Source organism: Anarrhichthys ocellatus, unplaced genomic scaffold (assembly GCF_004355925.1).
Source record: "Anarrhichthys ocellatus isolate YVR2014 unplaced genomic scaffold, GSC_Weel_1.0 scaffold39, whole genome shotgun sequence".
NCBI lineage: Eukaryota > Metazoa > Chordata > Actinopteri > Perciformes > Anarhichadidae > Anarrhichthys > Anarrhichthys ocellatus.
Window position 1 is genome coordinate 1,275,309 of NW_022280069.1, and position 10,645 is coordinate 1,285,953.

General features: G+C 42.6%; 1 protein-coding gene across 2 annotated transcripts in view; it reads right to left on the reverse strand.

Moving 5' to 3' along the window:
• Window positions 1-2,367: 2,367 nt before the first annotated feature.
• rftn1b (raftlin, lipid raft linker 1b) overlaps window positions 2,368-10,645 on the reverse strand; it is a 95,642-nt gene continuing 87,364 nt past the window's right edge. For both annotated transcript variants that reach the window (XM_031867478.1, XM_031867477.1), the window contains exons 9-10: window positions 8,386-8,461; window positions 2,368-7,616 (exon numbers count right to left, since the gene is read on the reverse strand). In XM_031867478.1, coding sequence (XP_031723338.1) covers window positions 6,963-7,616; window positions 8,386-8,461 — 730 coding nt within the window. In that variant the 3' untranslated portion in view covers window positions 2,368-6,962. The remainder of the gene's footprint in view (window positions 7,617-8,385; window positions 8,462-10,645) is intronic.

The window sequence follows — 10,645 nt, forward strand, 5'->3', positions numbered from 1 at the left end:
ATGGACTGGTTATACTGGGACAATGAGAAGTTAAATGGACTGGTTATGGATAAAGAATGAACTAGCAGAGGACTTCAACTAGAGCAGATTGTGGAGGACTTTGCGGTGCGCATGACCTGCAGACAGGTGAGTACAACAACACACCTATGTTGTAACTACACCGCACAGAGGAGGACGTTTACATCTACTGCGTTGCATAGAAACGTAGCACTGTGTGTTTCTGTCGCACTACAGGATGAGCTGAAACTGAGCAGGCTCTCCTCTGATGTAATGTGTGTTTATGGCTGCAGCGGCTGTGGAGTTGATATTGTTTTAAGATCTCTGTGTTTTCTTTGGCGATGTTTTATTCTACTGTTGCTTCAATAAGAAGTGTTTATTTATGCACTATTTATCCTTATATGCTTGTTTTGTCTCTTTGTTGGTTATTAAAAGCTGTACCGACAGAGGCGGCTGCATATTCAAAATTGAAAATAAGTTGCATGAAAGTTATTGTTGTGTTTGAACGTAAGGGCATTTTAGCTGACTGAATTATTATCGGAATAATTTTGGACTACATTTTGATGAGTACATTTTTATTGAAAATAGGTTAATTGTACTTTTACTTGTGTATAATATTCTAGTAGTTTTTGCATCCCTCCCTTTACTGCATGTGTAAAATAGGCCGAGCTGGAGCTCCAATTAAGCCTTAAGGGGAATAAAAGGTAAAAGCTACTTATGAAGCCTTTAAAAACCTAAGTGATTGAGAAAAGTTGTAAATTGTCTCAATGGAGAATCTGAAACCTTGTCTTTTTTTAATTTGATAAATTAAAGATGATGCACACAAGCCCTTGGACAGCCACTAGATGGCAGTGCAGCGTCAAGGGGAACTTGAACCTACATCTCACCAGAAAAAAACAAAAAACTAAACTTTTGTGACAGGACACATCTAATAAAAGCATTTTTAGATTGATTTCATGCGTGTAATGAATCCTGGATCAATCAATTCAGCGTTGAACACCTGGAACCGCCGTATAGCTCCACCTCTTAGTGAACCACAGAGGCCCTCTGGGCACAAAGGCCCCAAAGCCTGCATTGAATCAACATCAAATCTGGCCTGAATGCTGTAATGACATCTTCTACCACAATCACGGAAAACAACATTCCTCCGACTCTCAAGAGGAACTTTATTATTTAAAAACATGCTGCAACCTCAGCAAGTTTTTTTGCGTAGCGTTACCTCTGGGTCTACACAGCGAGGATGTAACGCCCCGGGTCACACGTCTAATGTCCAAACAGCAGCCTCAGAGTGTTTCTGACCAGCTTAGCGGCTCGCCACGGTCCCCAATCTGCCTCCAGAGCAATTAACGCCTCCTGTAGTGAACAGAATGGATGAGGGGTTGGTGGTTTTAGTTCGAAGGCAAAGCCCTCGTCTTAATGACCTTAAGCTCCCCTGGGCTCCCAGCTCATGACTTATAGATCACACCGGCTGTGTTGACTCAACTGTAAATATACTCTGTTCATAAAACACTGTAGGGTTATTATCATGGCAGCCGGCCTCGGCTTTTATGTGAAATATTGACGCATGAGGGACAGGTTTGGGGCAGAATGGCATTGTTTTGATGTAAGGGCATGATAAATGGTATTGCTGTTTTGTGCTGTATGGGTGAGGGTGTAATAACTATAACGTCGAGCTATTCTAAGGTCTCCACAGTCATGAAGGTAATAACCAGATGGAGCAGATTTAAAAAGACAAAAAAAACAACCAACAAGTTCTCTCATTCTGCTTCTTTTTGTATCTTCACTGCGTTCAGTGAACTGAAGTTGCCATTTTTTCCTCTAGTTTTTTCTTTCTCCAAAGACAGCGTGGACCATCCTTGTGTGACACCTGAACACATTTCTTTTGCTGGTTAATGGCACAGAGGTCGCTCGAGCACTGTCCATTGTGTCTGCTGATTCTCAAGGTTTTAGGTAAAGATGTAGTGCTCGAATCCGCTCCGTCTTCTCTTGATGTCTTCTTTCTCTCTATAATCTCTGTCTTGTGAGTGTTTTGCAGACTGGAGAGGCAGCTCTGTGGTCACTTCCTCATACGGATGCAAAATAAATATACATAATTATGTGAATGTCACTTTGCTATGTGGCAACCTTATATACGCGCTGTAGTTTTATGCTCAAATGTGTGGAAAAATATCATACATACAGAGGAAAATACTGCAAGAATATTTATACTACCAAGGGAATAAAGTTACGAGTTTACGAGTCAAATCTAGAGCCAAACTATAATTCCTGAAAAGCTTTGTGCTTAAGCACCTCGGTTACTTTTAATAGCCGCTGCCTCAACAAACAGATCCCATATTTCCTCTGACACAAAAAGAAGCAACGACACGTGTACACATTAAATATAAATCATTTTATAATATACAAATTGTACAGATGTCATGAACAATAGGAATGTGGACATACTCGGGATAGCAAAGATAAAGAGTACTTTTATCCTCGTCGATAGCAAACACTGCTATGCAAGTGACAACGGCACATGATCAAAGATACTCAACATTCAAGATGGCAGCCGAGGTGATAAAAAAAAACATCAGACAAAAACCTAAGAATACATTTTCCAGAGGCTGTGAGCAAGCTAAAGTGACAACGCAGAAGAAAAAACCCCCCAAAAAGATGGCATCCTATTGTATCATGTTCTGTCATTTCTACTCTGCCCATTTCACATCATAGTAGCACACAGGAAATTAACCATTGCGTTTTATTTTTCTTTACAGCGTCACCAAGAACGATTGCACCAGCGCCACTATTGAGGCTCAGAGACGATTATGCTGATAGAAGACAGGAAACTGTATATGATCTTTTTTGTATTTTTTTTTTGTATTTTTTTACACAAATGGGCAGAGAGCTGCAAATGTATATTTCAGTCGAACATTAGTCAAAGGTCTCCTCCTTTTCACGAACGTGGTTCAGCATCATTTAACTGATGAAGTGTGAGATCCTGCCTCGCTTTTCTCTCTCTGTCTGTGTTTTTCTTTTACCAGGAAAACAAATCTCAATTACCCACAGTCCCTGAAGTGTACTCGTGTCAGAGGTCAGACTGCACTGCCACCAATCAGCCCTTATCAGGGAGGCCGCGGCCTCAGGTAGGACGGGCGGATGCAGGGCCGCCTGTAACTTTAGTCAAAGTTACGACCATCTTTGCTTGTGGAAGTCCAACCGGACCGTAGGAGGAGTTGGAAACTCAGTCATGTCACATGACATCACCTCGCCCCTAACCGATGTTTCCAAAGTCTGCTCTTCTAGATGTTGTGGAATCTGATCTGTCTGTTTTCACAGGATGCCAAAGGGGAATAAATGTCACAGTTTCAGATGAAAAAAAAACAACAAAAAAAAAGAGAAGGAATACTGAAACAAATTCATAAAGCAGATACAGTAGATGACAGTTATGTTTATCTCGACGACGGGGAAAATGAAGAAATTGATTAAATCTGTCGAAATACGTTGACCAGGATCCAGTGGGGACATTTTGTCAAAATATTCCCAATGAGCTCGTCGGCTATCAAAAGGCGTCTTTTGGTATTGCCTTTCATAATAATTCATATTTGTCACATCCTGACAAACGCGTGAAAGTGACAGCTGAGTCTTATTTGCTCCCCCAGCAGCTCTGATGCCACAGGTAGCTTCAAATATTCCTTGAATACAATAAGTGCTTATTAAAGCTCAAACAGCCGAAAGCTAAAAGCAGCTGAGAGAAGGAAGATTAAAAAAAAGAAAGAAAAGAAAACACCACAGAGAATACGATATGACTTCATATCCTAATTCAATATTATCAGAGTGGTCATTTGTCACGTGCTCCTTCAAACTGCGTACAGCTGTGAAAAAATCCATTCCGGCTCAAATATGACCCTTGACCTCGTCTGCCATTAGCGATCCCGCCCATGGGTCTGGACTCCGTCATAGTGGAGGGCGGGAGGACAAAGAGCATTACGTTTGTGGGTTTAAAACCAACAACGGCCCTCGGGAGGTAGGTCCAAGCGTCGGTCAGAAACACATCTTTAGCAAGCTTTAGCGAAACAGCAGAGGCAACACGAAGCCCACAATAAAATCTCTGGACTCAAAAACAGAACATTCACAACAATAAGAAAAGAAAGAAATTCAAAACATCTTAAAAATATCTCCTATTACCTTCAATATAGACAAACACTTGTATCCCCTCACTCTGAATTCCAGTAATAAAACAGGGAAAAACCGCTTAAAAAATACCAACACGGGCTGCAGCAAATCTTTCCTGTTCCACTATAACAAACATATAACACTGAAATCACTTGTGCCTCTAAAGGACGTTTCTAAAAAGCAGATCGTGGGGCATTTACAGTATAGTAATAAGGCTAAGCTGGTCACAGTTTTTATATTCTACTCTACACAAAATCACTTGCCATTTTACATTGAAAATCTCAGCGGCGGGCGGATTCATTAAGGAGAGCACTTATTCAGCATAATCGATCTTACTTGTGTGTAATTGAAGAGTGTCATCTCCGAAAAGGAGACGTTTCTCTTGACCAAAGTATCATCCATTCTCATAAAACCAAAAGATACAAATTATGACAAATTATAGCCCGTGTGAAGCAGGACAGCAGGTAGTATACGTTCTTGATTAACCGAAAGCTAACATTTTAATAAATAGGCTTTCTGATATATATATATTGTATGAGGAGGTGCGTGTAATTTCTTTTCCCAAAATTTTGAGCACACACTCTTCCTCCTCAGTGCACATGATTCCCCATGACATCAGCTTAAATCTGAAGGCTATTTGCATGACATGTTGAGGGGGGGTTTGCTTTCAATCCATCCCCCAATAAGTGACCCACATTATAAATGCATGATTCCTGACAGATACCCCACTGACAAAAGCCATTAGTGAGCTAATGAGAGCTCCACACCGTGAACGTCGCCACCTTCCTGCCTCCCTTTCACCCCCCCCCCCCCCCCCCTTTTTTTTTGTAAATGGAAAGCTACAAGGTGCCATGAAACAGCACATTATGACTTGGTTATTGTCAGAAATGATGTTGGGAAAGAGGTGCTTAAAGAGCTGGAGGTAAAATAATGAAGGGAATCTCAACGGGGGAATGCCGTACGCAAGCGGCCGTTACTTTGAATGAGCCTATTCATTTCTTTTATTTGACTCCCTTATCCTCTGCGGTCTTTTCTGGTTCGCTCTCTTTCTACGTCTCAATTTCTCTCCCCTCGATCTCCAGTTCCTTTGGGTCCCTGTAAACAACAAGGCTCGGTCTTAACCGTGTCCCCGCACTGATGAGAGCTTTTGTTTGTGGCCGTTGACTGGAAATATCAAATTTCTTTTTTTTAAATGCAACTTTTGTGCAAAAAATAATTCCTCACTCCTGCATGTGAGCGCTAACTAGGTGCATCTGAATATGAGTTTGCCCCCCCCGAGCTGCAAACATTCAGCTGAATTTCACATCCTTATCTGACTCGGCTCTGAATATGGAACATTCTGTATGCAAGGTGAGCTTAGCACACCACACACCAAAGAGTGATTATCGGCTCTCTTTGAAGCACTTGACGGCTTAGAGCTCAGCGTAAACAATTATCTCTTCACCCTACTTTGGATTGCCTGTCGCAACAAACGCCTTTGCCATCACCTCTACTAGCACTCTCCTCCGAGTTCCCTCCGCATCACAACCGACTGACTCTGGTGCACAGAACGAAGGAACGGAAAATGGCGATGCGGTCTGTGATCGCACAAAGATGCCTGCCCTTAAAATTGTCATGTCGTGTGGATGATGACCTGTCAAAATTCTGCCTGATTTCGGAGGTGACTTGTCTTTTTCTCAGCTTCACAAACTGAAAAAGAGCTGCTCTCAGTATAAGTACCTCTTGTAACGGGTGCTTTATCTATTAGGACTTATGGTTCTCAAACGCAACCAGAGAGCTTTCCTCCGATCCACAGTCGCTGCTGTTCTCTCAGTTTATGTAATTAACCCTTAGAATTACATTCCATTGAAAATCATGCAACCATAATAATAGAATAGGAGTAGAACGGACATCGAGCTGTTCGCTGTGGTCATTTGATTATTTGAAAGTAGCCTGCTTTGCAACGTTCCACATAAAAATGGCCGCCGCTCTAACCATCCTGCTACGTTGACTTCAGTGGGAATGTCCGTTCTACTCCTCTATTTCTACGCATGTAACGTTCCTCCCTTAAAGGCCTGGTCACACCAGAAAGTGGCACAGTGTAATTAAGGGTGTAGGGACTATTCACAAGGCTAGTTAGTAAACTACAAATGCTAACAAGCTAGCGTTAGGCATTCTTAACAGTTCTCCTAGCTATTTTTAGTTTCAGTTTAAGACATATTTGTAGCATTGACTCTGATTCTCTGTAGCAGTTTACATTCTGACAGAGGAGGTGAATTAAAAGTGGATGGCGCAACACAGCTAAGCTAAGCTACGATAGCTTCCTCCAGTACAGTTTTAACACTGTCAGGATGGCTTACGAAAATATTTACTTTGCCCTGACAAACAAACTCAATTATTTCTGCAATTCCATTGAAAGGAAATTCATTTTGCTGGTGTGACCAGGCCTTTAAACTGTTTCTTCTTCAACAAAAAGAAAACGCGCTCCAATCTGATCATGGCATCATTCTAGATTTTCAACCCCCTGTCGATCCTCCTCCTGTTATTCCAGTGTCTCCACATTGAAAATCTGTGTTTGATATATATATATATATATACATTCAGTATGTGAGATAATGCATTAGGGCTGACGTTACATGGAATCTCTCTGTAGCTACACTATGGCAGGTTGCGGGTGAATTGTCTATGAAAGTTGGTCGGTTTGGAAAATGCTGCAGCGATTGGGGTCGAAGCCCCTTTAATTTGGATCCGGGACAACAACTGTGAACCAGTTCTTACGATGGGGGAATTTGAGAGGTAGGGTGGAAAAGAATCTTGACTCGGACTACTTGGGGCTACTCTTCCTTCTCCTGGCTTTCGATAGTCGGTGTGGCCTGTGAATCTGCCGTGATCTCCTTGGCGATGACCTCCACGCCTGCCGGCTCTTCCGTCTTGCGTTTGATCGCGATCTCTTCGCCCTCGTCTTTCTCCTCGTCCGTCTCCACCCCGTTTTCGATCACAGCTTCTGCCACGCCCTCGCCTTCTTTTTCTTTGGTCTCACGCCGAGCTTCGACGGTCGCAACGATTTCCGTCACTTCCTGGACCTCCCCGTTTTCTAAAGGCTCTCCGGTCTCTTTTGTTCCCACTCCTTCCAGTGCCATCTTTTCTTCTCCCTCTTCCACTGTGCCGTGTTCTGCTCCTTTGTCCTCTGTCTCTGCTCCTCCATCTTTCTTTTCAATGCTTATTTCAATCCCATCATCAATCATTCTATCTTCCTCACACCTCGCCTCCCTTTCTTTGGACGTCTCACTTTCTCTTGCTGCCTCTATATCTGTTGCGTTCACCCTCTCATCCCTACTCTGGTCTTCCTCTTTCTCAACCTTCTCTCTGTCGTCAATCTTGGGATCGTCTGCATCCTTCTCGGTCTTTGTTTTTTTCTTCTTCTTGTTCTTTGCCGTGTCTTTGATGCAGTTCTTGTTGGACTTGCTTCGGGGCTTGAACATCAATTTCTGAAACATTCAAAGTTTACATTAGACCGTTAATGGAGCGCATTGTGACTCTTTAAATATGCTTTTGGGCACAAAGCAGTGCTCACAGACTTAATTAAGAATGGATCACAGCGGATCTAATATTCCACTGGCGTAACAAGCTAATTCAAATGAGTCTCATTGATGCCGAGGAGGAAATTGAGGCCACTCTGAGGGGAGGTATTGGTGGCCTCCAGGTCTGCAGTCTGACCAAACAAACAGGCAAAAAGTTAATGCAATATGTCGTCAATTACCTGAACAACTTCTGCAGGGTTCAACACACTGCATGGATAAAGAGAACTGAGATAGACTGCAATGAACCGGCCAAGAAACTCTTGTTAACGCAAGCAATTCCCTGAGTCTTAAGGCCTATTAAATTTGTAGTTGTGATGGCAGTTTAAATTCGGGTCACAGAAAGCGTCAACGTGGATTCATTCCACTGCGGACAAAGGTTAGCTTTAGAGGTTATCGCCGCTATTCAGGGTCGCCTAGAAAGCATTACCAACCCTGCTTCTCCAAACAACACATTTGTCTGTTGCTGAGGAACTCCCGATATCTCAAACAGAGAGGAGTCGCCTCACACATGTTCCAGCGCTCTGTGCGTGTTTGGCTAAGTAGAACAAAAACAGCTGCGTAACTGAAGGTGGCAAAAGATGATGTTGGCCCTGGATAGATGGTTAGCAGGTGTCTGAACGACTGGTGGGAGAACACATCAGCCAAGAAACACAGAGAGGAATGTGAGGTTGTGTACCTTGGATTCCCTCTTCTTTCGGCCCAAGATGGGTCTCTGCAGGAAAACAATCTGTTTGGTGGACAGACTTCCATCACTAAAAGAGAAACAGAGAGAGAGAGAGAGAGAGAGAGAGAGAGAGGAAAAGAAAAGAAGAGGAGCAGCTGTAAATGTTGGCAATTCAATAAGTTAATTTCTTTAGCAAAAACCTTTTTTTTTTTTTTGGCACACATTTATTTATAAATGATCAAACATAAAATGATGAAGGATTGGAGCAAACTTTTCCCAGTTGCTTTTCAACATTTATTAGCAAACACTGACAGATTATTTGCTTGAAAAATTGCAGCAGAACTCTAAGATAAATATGTATAGTTCATTTGCGTTAAATCCTGAGATAACGCAGATTGGTCCACACTCTTCCTGACCTTCCATCAAGATAGTGGGATGATTGCCGGTCACTGCTCATGCTTTACACTCTTATCTGACAGTTCAAGGATATAGGCTTGTGGCCCAACCTCTTCACCGCTGTCATCAGTCATCGCCATCCCCCTCATGTTTGAGCCTCGCAAGGAAACCGATATTTCACACGCAAGGTTGCAGATTTTTAAAGTCCGCCTGAACATCTTTTAACTTCTCAGAACATGCGTTACTTCTCTTTTCCTCAATTCCCTAAACATAATCCTCCGTCCCGTGCACAAGTCACACTCCTGTGTCTCGAGAAGGATAATCTGCACAAGTGCTCGCGCTGACAGATTAATCGTGGCAGGAAATGCAGATTCACTTCTGAGTGGGCTTCCTTGTCTCACGCTCACTCCTCCGTCTGCTCATCTTCGTCAACTCACAGCCCTTTTCGGGTCTCTCTCTCTCTCTCTCTCCAACTAGCTGCCTGCTTACTTGTACCACTCTGCTTTTATCTCCTGTGACAGACTCATTTTTGGCAGTTTTATTGTTTGTTTTTGCATTATTCCTTCTATTTATCTCTTGCTATTATTGGACACGGCTTAAAAAGCAGATATGTTGTCCTGCGCCGCTATATATCTGACACAAGTTCAATAATACATGCGCTCGGGTACACACACGCACACACACACACACAAAGGTTAGGTGCTGTCTAAAGTTAAGCTGGCAGCTCAACCTTGCACACGAAGAAAGATGGCAGGTTTATGATCGCTGCAGAACCCTAAAAGCCTGCTACAAATCTTCCCTTTCTCAACATCAAATGGACTTGAGACTCCTCCAGCAGAAGGCTTACTATCTAAACCATCCAAAGCCCACCACAAGTTCTTCTTTTTTTCCATTACCTTCTTCCTCCCACCATTTATCCGTAAGCTATTTTCGAGGCTGTCAAGAATGCTGGATGGCTTCCTGGCAAATCAAAGCTGAAGACTAACCGGAGTTCCCAGCAAAAGCCCCGGCCCATTAAGCCAGAGAGGAGTGGATGGCTTAGAAAATTACAGGCCTTTACAGAACCCTCTCTCGGCTGTCAGTGTCAGCCGCACTATTATAACTTTAAGCCATATAGAACGGCAATGACCTGTGTCTATTTCTGGGTGAATGTACCTGATGGCAGCTTCATCTTTAAGGGGAAATAGTCTACTGCCCACCTCTACTGCAAACTGCCACTTGAAAAAATACAAAACACCTGACAAATCAAATGCTGCACTCAAAAGAAATGCGGACTTTTATTCCAAAGAGACTCTAAACTATCTATGTTGATCACTATTTAGTTTCCAGCTAATTTAGATACCTGCAATAATGAACTAATTTGTCTGCACCTTGTTCCCTTTTTGTATGTTCGCTTGTTCCACAGCTAATGTTGAGAAATTCACATTTACTGTAGTTAATGGCTCTAAAATGTAATTACCATCTACATTAATCGAATGCGGGCAAACAGGAATGCATGCTCTGAGACAACTACATGAATTAATGTTGTGTGGAGAAGCCACTGAGCACCAGTTAGCATTAATTTCAGACGCGGCTGAGATCACTGACACTTATCCGACCCCTCCAGATGAAGTGCAGTCTGGAAACCCTCAGACTACAAAAAGCGTGCATTTGCAAATTTGGCGTTTTTTAAAAAATTGGAGGAGTCAACAGCACAAAAACAAGTGTAATGAGTATTGCTAATCTGAAATAGATCATCAACCATTATTTCGCCGCGCAAAATGTTTTCAAGGCAGGGGGAGAAATGAGCTCCGTCTTGTACTGTATCTAGGCCGACTCTGATTAATTAGCCATGTTGTGCTGTTGTGCTGTGGCATTTTGAGAGAGAGGAGAGAGG